Source organism: Aspergillus udagawae (assembly GCF_001078395.1).
Source record: "Aspergillus udagawae IFM 46973 DNA, scaffold_4, whole genome shotgun sequence".
Classification (NCBI taxonomy): domain Eukaryota; kingdom Fungi; phylum Ascomycota; class Eurotiomycetes; order Eurotiales; family Aspergillaceae; genus Aspergillus; species Aspergillus udagawae.
Genome location: NW_025091267.1, coordinates 2310440 through 2330644, shown reverse-complemented (window position 1 = coordinate 2330644; position 20205 = coordinate 2310440). Strand labels below are relative to the sequence as shown.

General features: G+C 49.7%; 10 protein-coding genes across 10 annotated transcripts; 7 read left to right on the top strand and 3 right to left on the bottom strand.

The window, feature by feature from the left end:
* Positions 1–717: 717 nt before the first annotated feature.
* Aud_006201 (O-methyltransferase) lies at positions 718–1675 on the top strand (the record flags this gene model as incomplete). The annotated part of the gene is made up of 3 exons (XM_043291107.1): positions 718–756; positions 820–1572; positions 1634–1675. 3 exons carry the CDS (start codon positions 718–720, stop codon positions 1673–1675), a joined length of 834 nt encoding a protein of 277 aa, XP_043147042.1.
* A 418-nt stretch (positions 1676–2093) lies between these two features.
* Aud_006200 (putative NAD binding Rossmann fold oxidoreductase) lies at positions 2094–3406 on the top strand (the record flags this gene model as incomplete). Its single annotated transcript, XM_043291106.1, has 5 exons — positions 2094–2376; positions 2433–2528; positions 2594–2997; positions 3050–3137; positions 3195–3406. The coding sequence occupies 5 exons, from the start codon at positions 2094–2096 to the stop codon at positions 3404–3406; spliced, it is 1083 nt and encodes a 360-aa protein (XP_043147041.1).
* Positions 3407–4360: 954 nt separating this feature from the next.
* On the top strand, positions 4361–5309 carry Aud_006199 (HPP family protein; the record flags this gene model as incomplete). Its single annotated transcript, XM_043291105.1, has 2 exons — positions 4361–4663; positions 4728–5309. The coding sequence occupies 2 exons, from the start codon at positions 4361–4363 to the stop codon at positions 5307–5309; spliced, it is 885 nt and encodes a 294-aa protein (XP_043147040.1).
* Positions 5310–6032: 723 nt separating this feature from the next.
* Positions 6033–7957, top strand: Aud_006198 (ATP-binding cassette family ATPase ARB1; the record flags this gene model as incomplete). The annotated part of the gene is made up of 2 exons (XM_043291104.1): positions 6033–6632; positions 6689–7957. The coding sequence occupies 2 exons, from the start codon at positions 6033–6035 to the stop codon at positions 7955–7957; spliced, it is 1869 nt and encodes a 622-aa protein (XP_043147039.1).
* A 610-nt stretch (positions 7958–8567) lies between these two features.
* Positions 8568–9944, bottom strand: Aud_006197 (TFIIH complex kinase subunit CCL1; the record flags this gene model as incomplete). The annotated part of the gene is made up of 2 exons (XM_043291103.1): positions 8568–9536; positions 9612–9944. The coding sequence occupies 2 exons, from the start codon at positions 9942–9944 to the stop codon at positions 8568–8570; spliced, it is 1302 nt and encodes a 433-aa protein (XP_043147038.1).
* A 563-nt stretch (positions 9945–10507) lies between these two features.
* Aud_006196 (E2 ubiquitin-conjugating protein UBC1) lies at positions 10508–11377 on the bottom strand (the record flags this gene model as incomplete). The annotated part of the gene is made up of 3 exons (XM_043291102.1): positions 10508–10682; positions 10750–11054; positions 11117–11377. 3 exons carry the CDS (start codon positions 11375–11377, stop codon positions 10508–10510), a joined length of 741 nt encoding a protein of 246 aa, XP_043147037.1.
* Positions 11378–12131: 754 nt separating this feature from the next.
* Positions 12132–13925, top strand: Aud_006195 (proteasome regulatory particle base subunit RPT2; the record flags this gene model as incomplete). The annotated part of the gene is made up of 4 exons (XM_043291101.1): positions 12132–12290; positions 12416–12481; positions 12551–13619; positions 13672–13925. 4 exons carry the CDS (start codon positions 12132–12134, stop codon positions 13923–13925), a joined length of 1548 nt encoding a protein of 515 aa, XP_043147036.1.
* Positions 13926–14474: 549 nt separating this feature from the next.
* Positions 14475–15725, top strand: Aud_006194 (ankyrin repeat domain-containing protein; the record flags this gene model as incomplete). The annotated part of the gene is made up of 1 exon (XM_043291100.1): positions 14475–15725. The coding sequence occupies one exon, from the start codon at positions 14475–14477 to the stop codon at positions 15723–15725; it is 1251 nt and encodes a 416-aa protein (XP_043147035.1).
* Positions 15726–16290: 565 nt separating this feature from the next.
* On the top strand, positions 16291–16676 carry Aud_006193 (uncharacterized protein; the record flags this gene model as incomplete). The annotated part of the gene is made up of 2 exons (XM_043291099.1): positions 16291–16347; positions 16518–16676. The coding sequence occupies 2 exons, from the start codon at positions 16291–16293 to the stop codon at positions 16674–16676; spliced, it is 216 nt and encodes a 71-aa protein (XP_043147034.1).
* A 1677-nt stretch (positions 16677–18353) lies between these two features.
* On the bottom strand, positions 18354–19158 carry Aud_006192 (uncharacterized protein; the record flags this gene model as incomplete). The annotated part of the gene is made up of 2 exons (XM_043291098.1): positions 18354–18447; positions 18779–19158. The coding sequence occupies 2 exons, from the start codon at positions 19156–19158 to the stop codon at positions 18354–18356; spliced, it is 474 nt and encodes a 157-aa protein (XP_043147033.1).
* Positions 19159–20205: the final 1047 nt, after the last annotated feature.

Genomic DNA, 20205 nt, shown 5'->3' with positions numbered 1-20205 from the left:
GAAGCAATTCTCAAAGCCATTTCCAGGCTCGACTTCCATGAACTATCTTCCAGAACTTTGATAAATGAGTCACAACGTATGCGCTATTAAATGGTAGATGCCTAGACCCCTGTCTAGGGTATCAATGCTCAAGTGGGCATTAATAATACCCGATGATGGACGAATCTGACACTTCAAAACAAGTGAAACAGGGAATACGGAGTAGTTCATGCAACATTAAGAGGCTACAGACGGCAAGTGAAGTTCTGGACTTTCAGTCAGCTCTCGAGGCTCACCGTGACATCGGCGTCACTGAATGCTCGGGGTTAATTTCCGTTTGAGGTAAAATGTGAGGGGGGATAGAGATCAGCCATAAGTCCGCGCATCTGATAACGACCAGCATCACTAAGATTGTTGTAGCCTACAACGCCTGAATGCAGGATTGTGGACATTGATAGTTTTAGGCTCCCACTTCATGTCATGACGTGCGCAACCAACGTAATGGTGTTTGTTAGTAGCGTTTGCCTTGGTTTGCCGATATACGAATTGTTCGGAGTTAACGTCTGCCTCCATTGGTTCTGACAGAAGCCCGAGTTTATTATTACATCGTCACTATGGGTAAACTCGGAGGTAGTCGAGTAAAGTGTTCAAATAAAAGGCAGCTTGTTCGCCCGTAAGCTTTACCATCTTCAAGATCCGACATCGCCCCTCACATACAGTCTTATCTTACAGCTCATAATGGCCTATCAAAGTCAGCGTCACCCTCGTCCTGGAGAGGTAAGCTATTTATTCGCTACATTTATTGTGCTAGGGTGAACGTCTGACACCAATCATGTACAGCATGAGAGCGGGAAAGAGATCAAGCTCCTGCATTTCATCTACGAACAACCCGACATTGATGAGATCAGAGGCAACCCGCAACGGGTTTTGGATCTCATCCATAAGTTCGAAGAGAAATATCATTTCATGAATGTGGGAGCCGCCAAAGGCAAGGTCGTTACCGATCTAATTGCTGAACTCAAGCCACATACGATGATCGAATTGGGAGGCTATGTAGGCTACTCGGCCATACTGTTCGGCGACGCCGTCCGCCGAGCCGGCGGCAAGCGCTATTTCAGTTTGGAACTGAACCCAGAATATGCCGCCATCGCCAACATGCTGATCGAGCTGGCCGGTCTGCGGGACTTTGTCCGCATTATCGTCGGTCGAAGTGACAAGTCACTGCACAAGCTGTTCACCAGCGGCGAGGTCAAGGAGATCGAGCTCATGTTCCTCGATCACTACAAGCCTGCGTACACCACGGACCTGATGCTTTGCGAACAGCTTGGCATGATTGTTCCCAATGTATCGGTTCTGGCCGCGGATAACGTCTTGCGGCCCGGTAACCCACCGTATCTGGAGTATGTCCGCAGCACGGTGGAGCAGAAGCGTGAGGCCGCCAAGAGGGGACCGATCAAGAGCTATAACAAAGAAGGCATGCCCCAGCGGACGGTCCAGTCTTTCCTGGGTGAGGAGGATAAACCCAGTTTTGAGGTGCTCGGGAACCCGAATTTAGTTTACAAGAGCACGTTACATCAGCCCGAGGGGTTGCAAGTGGGTTGAATCCATTCCATAGACCATTACACATTGCATTCGGCTGACATTTCCTATTTAGGACGCCATTGAAGTGAGTCGGTGTGTTGGGATCGAGGAATAAGTATAGCCATCGATTATGATTAGAAATCAATTCTGCGATTTGTAATCACAAAAGGCATCACAGTCATAGCAATCTTCAATTACGCGACTCTAATCTCCGAGAATACTTGCAATGGAATGGAAGACCTCAACATCGGCCGGCGGACAGAAATCCGAGACGGGACAGAGTCGGCTTCTGGATGGAGCCCCGCCCGCCGGATCCAGACGTTGCTGTAGTTGCCCCTCGCGAGGACCTTCCCCCGCACCCACTCGTTTTCTATGATGTCTTTGAGAATTTTATCTGCTTTCCAAAGTGGCACGGAGCGTTCATTCGGGGTATATAAGACATAAGACCAGAATCACCTTCCTGGCTTTCTCAACTGAATCTACAAGCTTTGCTCTATTGGTTCCTTCCTCTCCCTCCCTCCTAGACAATCATCATGGCCTCCAAAACCTGGAACGTCGGTATCGTAGGCTATGGCTTCAGCGCCAAAATCTTTCACATTCCATTCGTCGCAGAAGTCCCTCAATTCAAACTCTATGCCATTGTGCAGCGCACACCCAAGCCCGAGGACGATGCCGAGAAAAACCACCCTGGAATCAAGTCTTATCGCACCGCTGAGGACATGGTCAAGGATGCTGCAGTCGACGTTGTGATCATCACCACTGCTCCTGACTCGCATTATTCCCTGGTGAAGCTGGCTCTGGAGAACGGCAAACACGGTGGGTTGGTCCTTTTCTCGGGAATTTTGATCGCTCTTCGCTGATATCCAATCTAGTTGTTTGCGAAAAGCCCTTCACCCCCACCTCCCAGGAGGCCAATGACCTCGTTACCCTTGCCCAGCAGCAGAACAAGCTGTTGGCCGTATATCAGAGTACGTTGGAAAAGTCGAATTCGGCCGCGAAATCATGTTTCAGGAACTGACTTCGAGGTTGACAGACCGCCGATTTGATGCCGACTTTGTCACATTAACCAAGCTGGTGAAGAACGGCTCGCTTGGCCGAGTTGTCGAATTCGAGACTCATTTTGACCGTCACCGCCCTGAAGAGCCCGCCGCCGATGCTTCGAAATGGAAGAACAAGGTCATCCCCGGTGGCAGCGCCGTCTACGACCTCGGAAGCCATCTACTTGACCAGGCTGTTCTCCTGATGGGAATGCCGGATCGGATCACCGGGTTCGTTGGCTCTCAGAGGGCTGTGAACACGACCGGTTTTGAGGATTCGTTCACTGTTCTGCTGCACTATAACAATGGACTTCTTGTAACTGCCAAGGCGGGTGTCGTGAGTCCTGAGGAGAAGCAGTTGAGATACTGGGTTCGAGGAGAGAAGGGTAGCTTCAAGAAGGTGAGGAGTCCGATCACTTTTGCTCGGTCAAACGCTGACATGGTTTCCATAGTTCCACCTCGACATTCAGGAGGATCAGCTCAAGGCTGGAATGAAACCCGGAGCCAACGGGTACGCCCGCGAGCCTAGTGATAGATACGGTAGGTCGCATCCCATTTCAGTTTTTGGGAATCTCATGGCTAACGATGCTTGCACAGGAACCCTGACCACCATCCAGGACGGCAAGCCTATCGCTGAAACCTTCCCCACAGTGGAACCACCTACATACATCGAATACTATCGGAAGCTTGCCCGGGCTCTTGCCGGAGAAGGCGATCTCCCGGCCAGCGGTGCTGAGGCCGCCAAGGTCATCAGATTGATTGAGCTGGCGAAGGAAAGCTCGAAGCTTGGCAAGACAATTGATATTTGAATTCAACCAAAATGTACGATTTAGGACGCGGCGTGATATTGATTTTGAAAATAAATAGCAGTGATTTGCCTCTGAGATCCTACGCCCTGAGCTTATACTACAAAGATAGGCTCAATTGGTTCCTGTATCCCCAATAAACCTCGGAGTGGCCGCTGTCAGGTGGTCAGCAAATGCCGGAGTAACGGAGACGTACAGAGATCGTTGTTTGCAGCAAAGAAGTACGTAATTTTACGCTCGGCTGACAATACCGCTCAGTCATCGCATGACCTCATTTATTCTCCATATGGCCGCTAAACCCAAACCGGAATTTCCATTACCAAATGCAAATCCTCTGAATGGAAGAACCAGGACATTTGCAACATCAAAGCAGAGCCCGAGGGAAGTGAGCGTTTTGCTATACGGGGCCAATACGTGGATGACTCTCTCCAAAACGCATACTTATTGTCACTTTCCGCGGAGATGAGGGCATTTGCTGGGAAAAAAAAAAGAGAGATCGGCCGCCTTGGGAATCTCTCAGCGCTATGGCACTTATATAGGTATATGGCATGCAGAAATCTCACTTCAAGACGAATCTCAGGCAAGAATGATGTGCTGCTGGTCGCTGGACGGCATACATGAAAGTTGATCCCCTCTTCTCCTCACCAGTATTGGTTTCTCCTCATTTCAGGTCAGTTCTCCTCTCTTCCCTTCTCCAATTTACGGCACATATATACTTCCGTTGTAGCCAATTGTCTATGTCTCTTTTTTCCTTTTCGGCTCAGCTTGATCATGTTTATCCTTTTCCTTTCTTGTGAATAGCACTTGTCCATGAACGTATCACAGATCTTAATGTTACCCTAGACTACCGACTTCAACCTACTTGTTGTCACTGGATATCTTCGTGGACTTACGAGGCTCACAGTTGGGTTATGCCCTCTGACTTGGCAAAGAGTCATCGGTGACACAGCTTCAGTCATGGTGCACCAACCTCAGCACGCACCATCCCCCTCGAAAGGCTGTGACCTCTCTCGCTGGCACTTCGATATAGATGCCTATTTGAACCCGTATCTGCCGGCTCCACCGTGGCGCTGGCTGCCTCGTCCTGTCTCTCATTTCTTGGGATATAGAGGAGATCAACCGCCTAAGGCTGTTGGCAACTTGGTGATTGCCTTTTGGGCCCTCATCGGAGCTTTCTGTGGCGTCCTCGTTGTTGCCGAGGCCTCTTTGCATGTCCCGTCGTTCCAGGCACACCATGCACCCATTATCGTTGCTAGTTTTGTGAGTTACCTCACCCGTGAAATTCCAGGCTCCTGCTATTGCAAACAATACTGAGAGTTGACAGGGCGCCACGGCGGTGCTGGAATTCTCTGCCATCGATTCCCCATTCGCTCAACCTCGAAATATGATAGTGGGTCAGTTGGCAGCGAGCATCATTGGTGTAGCGATTGGGAAGCTCTTTGCCTTGAATCCCCATGCTCATGCCTTACCTCAGATGGGAGGAGCTCTTGCTTGTGCCATCACCGTCGCCTTCATGGCTATCACAAATACCACGCACCCCCCTGCCGGCGCCACAGCCCTGTTAGCTGTCACCGAGGCCTATGAACTGGGCTGGTACCTGGTTCTGGTGGTGATGCTGGGATGCGCGCTGATTCTTTGTGTGGCATTATTGATCAACAACATTCAACGGCGGTTCCCCGTCTACTGGTGGACCCCGCATAGCCTTGCGCGTCCGAAACCCGAGGATGCTGAAAGCGTCACGCTTGAGAAAGAACTGAGTGTCAAAACCGCTGAGTCTGAAGACAGCTCCACAGACACACCTGAGCAAATAATCATCCGACGTGGCGAAGTATTGATGCCTGACAACCTCTGGATCAGCGCAGAAGAAAGGGAGGTGCTGGAGAGGGTCTGTCAACGAATACAATAGATCTACTTGTCCCTAGCTTTCAGCATATAGAGAGCAGCGCTAGAGGGTTATAATGAAAAGTTACACATGATGCTTAGCCTCTTTTTGATCATGTCGAACTTTCCTTCGAACATCCCATCAATATCACTCACTCGGAGAGAGCTTAGGGCTGCTAATGCCTTGGGCTTAAGGCTAAAATCACGTGCCTGGAAGCTGCCCAATCAGGCATGGCCGCGCCACGTACCGTGTAGTGACGTCGCTTGACCAATGAGAACCAGGCCCACTGAACGAATTTTCGATTGACGGCCACAAGGTATCTAAAGATTTCTTTATCCCTTCCAACATCTTCTGGGCGTTGGTCTCCGTAGTTTGTCGCCATCAGGCCTCCTGTTCATTGAGACTAGCTTCTCAATACCATATAACATTCTACTTAATTCTCGAATCTAACCCGGTTCGAGTTTCGAGTCCCACTACCGATTCGCGGCTGAGGATTCGCCTCCCCGAAGATTATCGATAAGGGCTTCTAATAGAAGGTCGAGGATTGATTCTTGGATTTTGAAAACACCCCACCTGAAAGGCTTTCGGTCGCCCCTCTCTATTTTCTCCTTCCTCTCCCCGCTATCGATCCACTTTCGTCGAGCCTTTTTTCACTTGCGTTCACGACCCTACGCAGACTTTTGACCTTCTACCTGGCTTCTCCCTTTACCTCCCACCCTATCACCTCCCCCCATATATACCGCCAAAATGGTGTCTGCTTCCAAAGCCGCTCGTCTCGCCAAGCGTGCCGCCGATGGCGATAAGAAGAAGACCACCAAGTCGAAGAAGGATGTCAAGGGCGACGAGAGCCCTTTGGTTGACGCCGATGGCGAACCTCTCCCTACCGAAGATCAGCCCGCTACCACCGAGGAGAAGATGAAGGAAGTCGAGAAGCTCACGGCACAGATGGATAAGCACGGTCTGTCCGACCGTGTCACCACCGGTGTTCTGTCCTCGATGGCTTCTTCTCGCGACGTCAAGATCACCTCCGCTTCCCTCGTGTTTCACGGCAAGGTCCTCATCACCGACTCTACTCTCGAACTCAACTTCGGTCGTCGTTATGGTCTGCTCGGTGAGAACGGATGTGGAAAGTCCACTCTGCTCAAATCTATCGCCACTCGCGAGTTCCCTATTCCCGAGCACATCGATATCTACCTTCTGAATGAGGGTGCTCCTCCCAGCGACCTTGGCGCTCTGGAATGGGTCGTTACTGAGGCGCAGAACCAGCTGGACCGCATGGAGAAGCAGGCTGAGGAGATTTTGGAAAAAGATGGTCCCGAGAGCCCTATCCTGGAAGATCTCTACGACGTAAGTCCTTATGACTTCCCCAATACATAGCAATGTCGTGTACTAACATGAACCAGCGCATGGACAAAATGGATCCTTCCACCTTCCACACACGTGCCTCCCTGATTTTGACCGGTCTGGGTTTCAACAAGCAGACCATCCACAAGAAGACCAAGGACATGTCCGGTGGTTGGCGTATGCGTGTGGCCCTTGCCAAGGCCCTGTTTGTCAAGCCTTCTCTTCTGTTGCTGGACGACCCCACTGCTCACTTGGATCTCGAGGCCTGTGTGTGGCTGGAAGAGTACTTGAAGAAGTGGGAGCGCACTCTGGTGCTTGTTTCTCACTCCCAGGATTTCTTGAACGGTGTCTGCACCACCATGATCGACATGCGCATGAAGCAGCTCCTCTACTACGGTGGTAACTACGATTCGTACCACAAGACTCGCAGCGAACAAGAGACCAACCAGATGAAGGCCTACAACAAGCAGCAGGAGGAAATCGCCCACATCAAGAAGTTCATTGCTTCCGCCGGTACCTACGCCAACTTGGTCAGACAGGCCAAGTCTCGTCAGAAGATTCTTGACAAGATGGAGGCTGAAGGCTTCATTCAACCCGTTATCCCCGACAGAGTCTTCTCCTTCCGTTTCGCTGAGGTCGAGAAGCTTCCCCCTCCGGTTCTGTCCTTCGATGATGTTTCGTTCTCTTACTCTGGCAACTGGAACGACACTCTGTACGAGCACCTTGATCTTGGTGTTGACATGGACTCCCGAACTGCGCTGGTCGGCCCTAACGGTGTCGGCAAGTCTACTCTCCTCCGCCTCATGACCGGAAAGCTCCAGCCCATCGCCGGTCGTGTTAGCCGTCACACTCACTTGAAGCTCGGCATGTACAGTCAGCACTCGGCTGAACAGCTGGACTTGACCAAGTCCGCACTGGACTTCGTTCGCGACAAGTTCCCCGAGAAGAGTCAGGACTACCAGTACTGGCGTCAGCAGCTCGGTCGCTATGGTCTGAGCGGTGAATCCCAGACTGCCCTCATGGGTACTCTGTCCGAAGGTCAGAAGAGTCGTATCGTCTTCGCTCTGCTGGCCATCGAAAGCCCCAACATGATTCTGCTCGACGAGCCTACCAACGGTCTCGATATCCCCACTATCGACAGTTTGGCAGATGCCATCAATGCCTTCAGCGGTGGTGTTGTTGTCGTGTCCCACGACTTCCGTCTTCTCGACAAGATCGCCAAGGACATCATGGTGTGCGAGAACAAGACCATTCGCCGCTGGGACGGCACTATTGGCGAGTACAAGGATCACCTGCGCAGGAAGATGGTCTCCGAGGGTGCTGTCTAAAGCGCATTCCGTCTCTGCATTTTTGTTACGATTGGAACGTTTAGAGATGACCCCCAAAAAGTGCGGCAGGGAAGGAAAAAGTTTTCTTCCAGGAGTGATGACGTATCCTGGAGCCAGTCATATAGTGCTGACTTGCGTTTTTCTTTTACATATTTGTGTTGGAGATATTCTTCTGCTTTTTTCTCTCTCATTGTTTGGGTGCGCCTTTTAGATGGTCCGTTTTCATCCCTCTCATCCTCCTACTAGAGCTGAGCCGAGCCGAGCGTGATGGCTAAATTCCATGTTGCTTTACTTTTTCATCATCATCCCTATGATACCTGTTATAGACACTTCATATAGTCTCATTAAATTCTGTCGGTCATCATTGTAAGTCTGGCCGATGAATGACTATAATATCCATTGCACATGAGCTGTCTGATAGTCTTGACTCTATGCCCTTCTGATGTGTATGTAGTCTATAGAGTAAGGGTTATTGGACTCGATTCATCTTCCCTTTTAAACAAGATCATTGACAAAAGGTACATTGATTAATTAGGCTGCGGCTTTTGTTCCACTACCGAAGTCTATTCGAAGAAAAGAGGTATATTTCAGTTTCCTCACCACATTAGGCCTACGATGGATGTTGTTGCTCGCCAACTTGCCCCTCCTTGACCCGTTGCGCCACCAGCTCCCCGCCAAAGATATCTCTCGCCTCCCGATCCTTCTGCTCCCGCTCCAGTTTCCGCTTCTTCGCCTGCCGCTCGACTTCACTTTCCGAGGTGGCGCCTTCGCCTGCCGACGCGGCGGCGGCGGCAGCAGCAGCAGGGATCCGTTTCTGCCCGGCAAGGGAGATCTTCTCCGGGTTCTGGCAGTAGTAGAACTTCTTTCCGATGCGTTTGAGGTTCTTCATTTGCTCTGGGTCGGAGCTGAGGGGCTTATATGATTGCAGGAGGGCAGCGCACTCGTTGAGTGTGCGGAAGAGTTTCACGCGCAGGTCGTAGAGCGGGTTCCCCACTTGTGCGTTGGAGCTCTGAGCGGCTGGCCCGCCGAGTTTCGTGTCGAGGTAGTACTCAGCCATGGGGCGATCGGCGAGCATGAAGGCCGCCAGCCAGATCTGCGAGGGTGTGTAGAGGAAGTAGGCGTCTGTCATTTGGGCGGCGGTTTTGAGGAGTTCGCGGGTTGTGGTGTGTGCGCGGCCGATCCGGTCTGTAATTGAGGAGGACTTGGGAGCGTCTGGTGCTGCGGGGACGGCGAGGAGTCCGCGGCGTAGGTCTTCTGATGTCTGTTGAGGGAGGTGAGGTGCGGGCTGGCCCAGGCCTTCGGCCATGGCTTGGAGTTCCATGACGCCGCCTTCGAGGCCGCGGAAGGGGTGGCGGACGTCGAAGGTGAAGCGGAGACTTTGCATGATGAGGAATTCTGGCGCGATGATGTCTTCTGCAGTTGAGTCGCCTGGGACCTTTTCGGCGAACTGGCGCAGGGACATGTAGAAATTGTCCGTCTTGGTAGCAAGGAAGAGCGCGCAGGGCATGATAGTCTTGGGAGAGTAGGTCATTGGCGAGTTGCTGAGATAGAATCGACGGATGTATTGAATCGCAGTGGCCTGTTAGAGAGACATGCGACGTTAGTTATTTGTCGTTCGCGGTTATGCGCTTCAACACCAGACGGGGTTACGCACCCGCACTGTCGTCGGCAAGGGTGGCTTATACGTGTCTGCCAGCTCCACGGCCTTCTCGCAATAGAACCTCACTAACTCCTTCTCTTCTTCTGGTGTCAAACAGTCAATGTCCTTCTCTTCCGCTCCTTTGCCATCTCCGGTAGTCCCTGCTGTAGGAGTCCCCGCAGCCGACGAGTTGGCTGACTGTCGTGCCTCCCGCGCTCTCCGCAGTGCCGCTCGGACTCGTTGGCTAGCGACGGCATTTGTGTTCTCCCTTAAGGACCGCAAGGACGCCTCTGTGAAAGACCAAAGTTTATACTGTGACGAGGTGCGATAGATATCGTCCTCAAACATCCTGCTTTTGGTGGAGCTCGATCGTTAGGCCCCGCGGACGTGAGCAATGGCAGAAGTAAGAAGAGAAAAGAACAATATAATTGCGATAATAAGGTGGTATATTTTATACCAACACTAATAGATTTCCATCGGCGTATCAAGAGAGCAAGCTGTGTTGAAAGAGGAAGAATCGGGAGACGATCAAGCTGGGCGGAGTTTAAGAAAGAATGGAGACCCACCGCTTATCGATATCAGATTGTTGCCAGCCCGTCCTAGCTAAAATAAGCCCAGCAGCGACATTCTACAACGATGAAGTGTATTTCGGAAAGCCCGATATCAAGTTTATGGTAAGAGCCAGGAAATGGAAAGGAAGCATGAAGTAGAACGGCCACGAGAGCCGGAAACTAGCAAAGAATAATTCATGGAAACATGACATAAGGCAGTTATTGCTCCCAACGATAAACAATCATAGAAATAGCTTGGAATCTCTTGAAAATAGAGCGTTCGCCAGGCACCATGCATTCGATCGGTTTCATCCGCTATTCGTTGCTCAAAAATAGATCAAAGTGTCATAACGTCCTCACTCACGGCTCACCTAGGAGCCGTGCGGTAACATCACCCATATAAGCTTCATCCAATTCATAATCTTCTCCATTCATTCGATCAATGCCGTAAAATTTGAACGCCGCCACCACTCGATCCACATCGAAGCCCATGCTGCAGAATCGATCGATCAGGTCTTTGTTATATCCGTCGTACCTATTGACATGTATGAGATACGCTTCTCTAGATGCATTAGAAAAAGTGGCAATGGGTGGTTACGTACTTGGAAAGATCTTCCCTTTCTTGCTCCGCCTTGGACCTGAGCTCCTCTTGGCGGAGAGTTTCGTCTGTTGCTCCTCCACTACCCTCCCCAGCGTGTTTTCGGGGAGCCCCAGCGTGGATGACGGCCCATTCCCGGGCGACACGCTCAAACTCTTTCGGCCTTCGCAGTAGCATGGTGGCTACCTCTGCATCTTGCGGATCTTTGGGCTCAGGAGTGCTGAGTAAGGATTGCAGGGATAAAAGTGCGGATTTGATGGTCAGCACCGGCGACCACGCCGATGACAGCGTATCGAGGCAGATAGCGCCCTAAAGGAACATTAGAGATCGTCCCCTAACCGAACAGACGGCTTGAGGCTGACGATACTCACCGTTTGGCTGCTCACATTAGGATGCCAGACCCTGGTCACGAACTTCATGACAGGCGGTCGAAATGGGTAGTCGTTGGGTATTTTGATATCAATTTCGTAAGTACCACCTTCATACGGTGTACCCGGGGGGCCCGGAAACGTGCCACGCAGATGTGTTATATCGTCATCTCCTTCCACCGGTTCGGCAGTAATTTGCGAATGTGTATCCGCCCGAATATCCGCGATCTCCTTTGCGATACGCCGCGTTCGATTCGAAGCCATAGGTTAAGTGGAATGATCGATCGAGTGACGAATACTGTAAGCGATGAACCACGCTTAGGAGTAGATGATGTGGTTTGGTGAACCGAATTTGATCCAAACGATAGTCTCCGGAGTCGCTAACTATGGGACAACTTGGTACTTATTAGCAAGAGCGATCAGTCATTTTCTGTATCAATCTGAATTGTTAAGGCGAGCAGGGAGAAGGTGGGACGGGACGAGCCAGAGAAAATAAGTAAACATGCTTGTTGGTATTAATAGATGAAGGTATCTTGAGCCTCACTTTCTTTCGAGGAGTGGAGCTCGAGGAGAGTTGGATGAGGGGACGATAAGGCAGATGAGGAGTAGTTTGGACACTCACAGAATAGCTCAACAGAGCAGATATATGAACGCTATTTGCAGCAGGACAGCTTAAAGCTGAGGCTCTAAGGAGGGAGAATCAAAAATGCAAAAACCTTAGACTATATTGTGCTGTGTGTAAGGCAGAAAGCTACCTACCTTAAGCTACCTGACTACAGAGTGTTCTAGATACTAGGTAGGTCTACTGTAAAGAGGCCATATTTACTTGCGCGCAGCCGCCCGAGTGACGCTTGAATTCCACTATCATTCGCCAGTAAAAAGCATCAGGCTGCAAGGCTGTCAACCGTGGATCTTCCTACCCAGATTGGTAGTAGTGCTCTACGTAACATAGATGCCTTAGGCAAAATACAAGGCGGCATGTCACGTGTAAGAATGTTGGCTGCCAAGACCGGACCAGATGGCGACAACAGCTTACCTGAGAGCTCTCCGTCTGTCTCTCCAGCGGAAGCTTCACTCGCTCACTACCTTAACGCCTTCATCCACCCTTTATCATCAACCACCTCCCTCAACGACTCCTGCTGATATCAAGGTTATTGTCGTCAGGAGCCTAATTCTGGTACCACTCCTTAACTCTTTTCTGCACCGACTCTGGGAACATGGTATGTATATCAGAGCGCTTTCGTCATTAGTGCCTTGGTTGCCTTGTCCCGTTCGAGCCAGACTAACATGTCTTGAAAACAGGGTAACCAGCAGTCAAACATCGGTGGAGGCCCTGGTGGGGATGGAAGAGATGACAAGGATAAGAAGGTGAGTCGACGTCTTTGACACGCCTTCGGACGCCGCGAGTCCAGTAGCTGACAAAGCCTACGTCTCCAGAAGGAGAAGCCTAAGTACGAACCACCACCACCACCTACAACCAGGATTGGGCGGAAGAAGCGCAAGGCTGCAGGCCCTAGCACTGCGTCAAAACTTCCCGACATTTTCCCTACCTCACGATGTAAATTGCGATATCTTCGAATGCAAAGAGTCCATGACCATCTGTTGCTCGAAGAGGAATATGTGGAGAATATGGAGCGTCTGCGCAAGGCCAAAGCTCAGGCAACGCAGGACTCTGTGAGCCGAGGCGACCTGGATATTATGGACAGAAATGCGGACGAAAGGAGCCGCGTGGATGACATGAGAGGCAGCCCCATGGGGGTCGGCAACCTGGAAGAGCTGATTGACGATGACCATGCGATTGTCTCGAGCGCTACCGGCCCCGAGTACTACGTTTCTATCATGTCCTTCGTTGATAAGGATCTGCTGGAGCCCGGTGCCAGCATCCTTCTGCATCACAAGTCTGTATCTGTCGTTGGTGTGCTGACGGAAGAGTCCGATCCCCTGGTCTCAGTCATGAAACTCGACAAGGCACCAACCGAGTCGTATGCGGATATTGGTGGTCTTGAGTCGCAGATTCAAGAAGTCCGAGAGTCCGTCGAGTTGCCCTTGCTCCACCCGGAACTGTATGAAGAGATGGGTATCAAGCCGCCAAAGGGTGTCATTCTCTACGGTGCTCCTGGTACCGGTAAAACCTTGCTTGCCAAGGCTGTTGCAAACCAGACCAGCGCCACTTTCCTTAGAATTGTCGGAAGTGAGCTGATCCAGAAGTACCTCGGAGATGGTCCTCGGTTGGTGCGACAGATTTTCCAGGTTGCTGCCGAGCACGCGCCCTCGATTGTCTTCATCGATGAAATTGACGCCATCGGTACCAAGCGTTACGACTCTACGTCTGGCGGTGAACGAGAAATCCAGCGTACCATGTTGGAGCTTCTCAACCAACTGGATGGTTTCGATGACCGCGGTGATGTAAAGGTTATTATGGCCACGAACAAGATTGAAACTCTGGATCCTGCCTTGATCCGTCCTGGTCGTATTGACCGAAAGATCCTATTCGAAAACCCAGACCGTGAGTACCGTTCTAAGGAGCTTGCTGTGGCTCACTGACTAACAATCCACAGAAAATACCAAGAAGAAGATTTTCACCCTGCACACGTCCAAGATGTCCCTCGGAGATGACGTTGACCTCGACGAATTCATCAACCAGAAGGACGATCTCTCTGGTGCCGATATTAGAGCCATTTGCACAGAGGCCGGTCTGATGGCGCTGAGAGAGCGCCGTATGAGGGTACAGATGGATGATTTCCGTGCCGCTAGGGAACGGATCATGAAGACTAAGCAGGATGGCGGTCCTGTTGAGGGCCTGTACTTGTAGGTGGGGATATGGTCAATAGGTGCTTTGTGTCTACGTAGTTGAGCAAGATGGCTTCGCTTAAAGAGCCTTTCAATGATGTATTTTACCAGTGAACTGAGCTGCCAATCTCTATGGTGATGCTTATACTCCGTATAGTTCGGTGACGGTGAATTACGTGTGCACAGGTCACCCGAGCTGCCCTGAAGTCTCGTGTGACCCATACCCCGAGCACGTGACTGCCAAGCCAGTTACTCAGCAGCTTGATCTTGCGCGACCTATTTAATACTTTACATTAGTAGCTGGAATTCATTTTACCTTCACTTACTTTATCTTTACATATTAGTATTATCCTTAAGCACTTAGGAACTGGTTTTTAAGCAGTTAAAAGATGGAACCTACCGAGCCTAGTATTTGTCTTGATGATGACCTCTTTAGGTGTCTCACGGAGTCACGGTCTCACCCTCCCCTGACTACGAGCACGGGCGGACCACTCCCTTTTATTGCCCATGCCAGTGGCTACTTCAACACAATCTACAACTTGGGGAATAAGCCTTGAGCAATATAAGGGCTATGGCTCAGTTAGACCAATTGCCAATCGAAGTCCTTCTTTTCATCGCAGAGTATTTGCCCGGCCAAAGGGACATCAACGCTTTAACGCAAGTCAACCGAAATCTTTACCACCATCTGCATTTCTTTCTATGTCGATATAATGTCAAGCATCATCAGGGCTCAGCCTTGATATGGGCCGCCAAGAAGGGACATATCCGTTTGGCAACGAAGCTACTCAATGCTGGCGCAAACATCGCACACTTCGAGAGCCCAGCAGAAACAAATCATGACAGAAATACTCGTCTTTCGGAAATTGAGAACCCGCTCTTGCTTGCCGCCCAGGGTGGGCGTATTGCAATCCTCAAATCCATGCTTTCTGAGACACGGCCGGGTCAAGCATGTTCACCAGCTCAGCTGCGCACTGTCCTCCATTGGGCCATCCGCGCTCGCGACAGTGAGCTCGTGGAACTCATGATCCATCAAAAGGCCCCCTTAGATCCAGCAGGGGAGGAGCGGGAAGCGCTCTCCGCCTTGGGGGTTGCTGTAGTCTCAAGAGACGAATCCATCATTCCCCGTCTGCTCAACGCGGGTGCACGGCCAGGTCAGAACGAAGAACCGTGCCCCATCGCAAGGGCCATAGAAACTGATCAACCACAAGTCGTCAAACTTCTTCTTGAGCATGGTATCAGACTCAACAGCGATACAGGTCTATGCTTTATAGCAAGCCGAAACGACAAGATCCTACTCCAATGTTTCATTGATTATGGACTGGATTTGAGCATGGACGGCCATGCAGCGTTGTTCACCGCTATCATGGATGGCCAATACGAGATGGTCGAGTTTCTCATTGAAGAGGGCGCAAACCCGCATCTGGAGTGCGAATTATGGACACATGATGAGAATGGCTTTTTTGAGACACTCTTTTATAGCTCCATAGGGTTTGCTATTCACTTTCGGCGCCTGCAAATTCTGAGGCTCCTGCTAGCAAAGGGTGTCCTCCCAGGGCAGGGTGATTTGTGCTTAGCAGTGAAGAAGGAGTTTGAGGAGGCAGTGGCACTGCTATCCAAATTCTCTAACCAAGACTTACCCCAAAAGGAGAGTATAGAGAATTATCTCCTTTGGCAACAGATAAACAGACAAGATAACGGTCTTGACTTCGAGATCCCGCATAAGTCGTGGTTCGTTTTCGATTCTACTTTGCCTCAAGAGCCCGAGAAGCCGGCGGGTCCTTCAGGTTGTGAATGTGATATACTTGTACAATACGGATACTAGAAGACTATCACGTACTACCTAGTATCTTTTGTGCTGGTAATGTAATCTTGTATCTTATTTCTTCTGCATTGCCAAGGTAGGATTGTTTTCCAAATTACCATATAAACTATCAACCAGGCAAAGATTTGCAACAGGAATTAGCAGTCCTTCCTCCGTTACTTTGCTATTCTGTTTTGCCACCCCCACAGGCAAACATTGCACATTCGGAGTAGACCGGGATTGAATGGACATTGGAGGTGAGTTCTCTTCTAAGCGATTCACTGGGGGTTGGCTCTTCCAGTATCCACTACCAAGGCTTAATAAATCATCCTTTGCCTTCGTCTGTCTGGCAAAGTGACAAGAGCGGGTCGTCCCCCTACTAGGGCGGTATCCAGATGATTGCATTATCCTAATTGAGTTCTCGCTCATCTTACGTACTGTGACAGCTAACAGAGAGTCTTGTTCTGTCCTGCACTTAGTATTATTCGGATAGTTCTCCCTTGCCATATACCAGGTCAAGAGCTCTACCGACGAGCCACAAAACTTGATTCCCCAGGCTATCCTCTTCCATTTCCCCCTGCCGCCAATGGACGTTCCAGAACCAGGGCTCATCTGCAAGGGAATCTCGTTGGTGATGGACACCGTAATCTCATGGCGAATCCAGATCCAAAAGTTTGGACGGTCAATGCCGACTGATTGCGCGCTGATACCGTACATCTGAATAAGCTTCGTAGCTCCTTCGAAGTGTCGGCGATACTCTTGGCCTTGGGTCGCCAGGACCTCGTAGCTGCTCAGGATAATTACGGCACTTAGAGTATCATCCTCAGGGGCAGGGCTGCGAAGTTGCTGAATCAAGAGATTCAAGGCTTGGGTATAGTATTTGGTGGCGACCGGCACCCAGATTTCTCCGGAGGCCACGAGGCCCAGCTGTCTTGCCGTGAAGGCACAGACGCAGGTAAGAAGCAGCTCTGAGGTCAATGATCGACGCGCAACTATCTATCAACTTATGAAAATGTCCTCTATTAAGATTGAATCTCTTTGTGAGCCTTTCCATTTGCGGGATTTGGGGGATTTGGGGCATCCGAACATCGTGAAACCGGGAAATCCGTTCAAAGCGGCTGACCGAGGGTTTATATATCGAAGTCCAGTCAGTTCGATGCGGTAGAGATACACGGAACGTCACAAATACGGATTGTCAAGCAGATCAAAATTGAGCGCAGCAAGGCTCAGGTTGAGGCGCTGAGGACGACTTCCCATGAGAACCCTGTCAATCTGAGGAGGTTTTCCTGGAGGATAACATGATCTTCTTGATATATGAGGAATGGGGAATACCGCTGGAGAATATATACTCTGTCTTCCATCTCGGAGAAGTGGAGATTGCCACCATTTGTAAGGGTGTAAGTCGTAAGTGCGACCTTTTATGAGCACAGTTACTGATAAAAGATAGGTTCTACATGGCCTGGCATGCATCCATGACGTCCTTGATCTCTACCATGGTGCCATTAATGTGAGAAATATTCTCATTTCGGCAGATGGTGGTGTTAAAATAGGTAGGTTGAGCCGACTGGAGTATAATTCTGTCCCACTGACACTGCTAGCGAGCATTGGCAACAGTATGATACAGCAACTCGACCATCATCAGCAGTGCTGGGATATTTGGGCAGTCTGCTGTATGGCTGAGGCACTCTTAGGGCCGAAAGGTGATATGGGTACAAGGGGCATATTAGGTTGTCTCGCAGACGATTTTGTGCAGCCATGGCCAGCCGCGACTGCAGAGGATCTTCTAAAGGTGTGAGAGCTAGCGCTTGATCCTAGACAACAAGCTAATGAGTTAGAAAGGCATCCTTTCCTTCAATACAGCTCTGGAAGCTGGTGTTTAAGCAGGTCAAGAGACATCTACTTGATCACCGGTTCGTGGATGAGCTACATCCTGAGTGTGTGATGTACTAGCTCCTTGGTTTGCAGGCTAGCAGTTGCATTGAATATTGATTACTTCTTTTCATATTTCAAGTACTAAATAAAAGAAAATGTTGCTGTGCTGAAATGCACCTGACAGGGTATAGAAATCATGATACATAAAGAAAGGGACTGTTTTTGATCTGAGCTGTTGGGTGACATTGATGTCACATCAAGAGCAAGCACAGGCGGCGCCCCATGACGAAGCAATGAGGAGACTAAGGCAGGCTAGGCTTATTGTCCCTCCCATTTCTCTAGTTTGAAGTGGCTTTGCGGTTCGGTTACGACTGCGCGTTGATGGTGGCCGATTAAGGATCTATTTCCGGAGAGAGAAGTGTCCTGAATTGTAAGGTTCCCATTGAAAGCGCCGGGCCACAGTTTCAGCATGCCCTCATGGTGGCCATTGCAAACTGAGGATGTAAGCGCGCGTGTCGACTATATAGCCCCTATTGCAGAGGCTCAATCGTGGCCACAGGGAAATATGGCTTCTCTTGTATTGGGTATATAGGGTGGACACGTATATAGGGTGGACATAGTGATTCAAACCTGATCTCAGATTTAATCCTAACTTTGTTATTGCTGTTTCAATAGCATCATAATAACATGTTGGTGTACGCCTTTTATTTTACCCTCTTTGCCTTCCAGGCACTATCAAAAAGTGTTAAGTTTGTCTCCCCGTCGCAAAGCAAGACTTCATTTCTCATATCGCGGATTAGTTTCGACGAAAAAATCACGGTGGAGCTTGACGAAATAGATGACCGAGTGGTACATCATGTTTCCGTTAACTCTAATAATATGTTTGTGCCAAATAGATTGAACGCAAATATCGGCGACCAAGTGAGTTTAGGTTCCACCGCCTGAATCGTACCTTGACACAGTCAAGTCTGGAGGAGCCATGTTCCTCCATTGGCGAGTTCGATACAGGATTCAAACAATTTAATCCTGAGGACAAGAATAATCCTATTATCACCTTGACAGTCAACTCTCTTGATCCGCAATGGTTCTTTTGCAAACAGACTCAACCATCATCTCACTGTCATGCTGGAATGGTGTTTGCACTCAACCCAGGTGATAAGATGGGAACTTTCCTTCAGAATGCAAGGAGAGCTAGCAGTGACCCAGTTTCTAGCATCCTGTCTGGGCCTGTTCTGGGGCTTATTGCAAGCTCTGCAAGTCCATTTCTTAGTGTTTCCAGCCCTGCCGCCACTTCCGCTGCCACTCCTGCTTCCTCTTCTGCTTCCTCTTCTGCTTCCTCTTCTGCTTCCTCTTCTGCTTCCTCTTCTGCTTCCTCTTCTGCTTCCTCTTCTGCTTCCTCTTCTGTTGCTTCTTCCTCTTCATTATTTAGCCGGATTCCTGACAATGTTTCTGGCAATATAATTGCCCTGAGCTCTACCCACATTTCTTTGATGGTGAGTCCAGTGACAGTGATAACTGTAACCCAAATGGTTAGCTGCACTGGGACTACTGATCCAGCATCGGTTAGACGTTCGACCTCCATGTCTGATCTCACATCAGAAGGAGATTGGTCAACAGTTGCTCCCCTTGGTGCAAGCTTGTTTACTTTACTTGCTATGGTTATGATGTTATAGATTACCAGCAAGCTCCTTCACTTCCCACAATGCTTCTGTTCTAAATCTATCATTTGGTGGACTTGATTAATTTTGAATCTGATTTTCCCTGTTTAATAGTCTTTCTCCCTAGTCAATCAAAACAGATCGGAAAGGACACAGCCACCCAATCAGTAAAGTTAAAGAAATTAGTTAGGAATGTAAACAGACAAGGCACAAAGTAGCACTGGATAGCAATGCACTAGAGCCAACTTATTAGGAGCATTTCCAACTAGCACTTTGAGAATCATGCTTTCAGAGCGGTTCTTCTAGGCTTATTTCGAATCTTGACTACGCTAAAGAGCTTGTGGGTTGCAAAGTGTCTCTGCAGCGTATCTTTGTGAGCATATGTATACGCTTTTGCCCTAGGATGGCCAGGGCCACCAAGGCATACTGGGCATTCAAGCCCACTTTCACTCTTTAGGGGAAAAGGGTTTTTAGTGACTAAATCAGTGGAAGCTTCATTGAAATGGATTCTTTTCTGCAAAACTCTTGGCAGGTCGAGGTTGTGGAGAGCCAGGCACATCTCCAGGGATTGGATCTAGTCCTCCACTAGCTTGGTGTCATTAACTTTGTCCACATCTCTATTCTTAAACTCAAGGTCTGCAAGAGCTCTTCTCTCTGGTACTATATGTGAGGTGTCTGGCTTAAAAGTAATTGGCTGGCCCTGATAGTTGCCTTTAATGATGTGATTTCTAATGCCTTCAAAAAATTCTTCATATTGTTTCTCCTTGGCGGCCTTATGTAGCTTCTTTCTTTCCGCTCTGACTTTATGCTTAGCCTTTTGGAACTCCCTGTATAGATCTGTGTCGTGAGCTTTACATACCTGATGTTGTAGTGTGATTAACTCAGCCTAAAGCATGTCGCGCTAGTGCTTCAGACTAGTGAGGTTGGGATTCTTCTTATGTTCTTGCTTTTACTGATTGCTCAGATCTTAC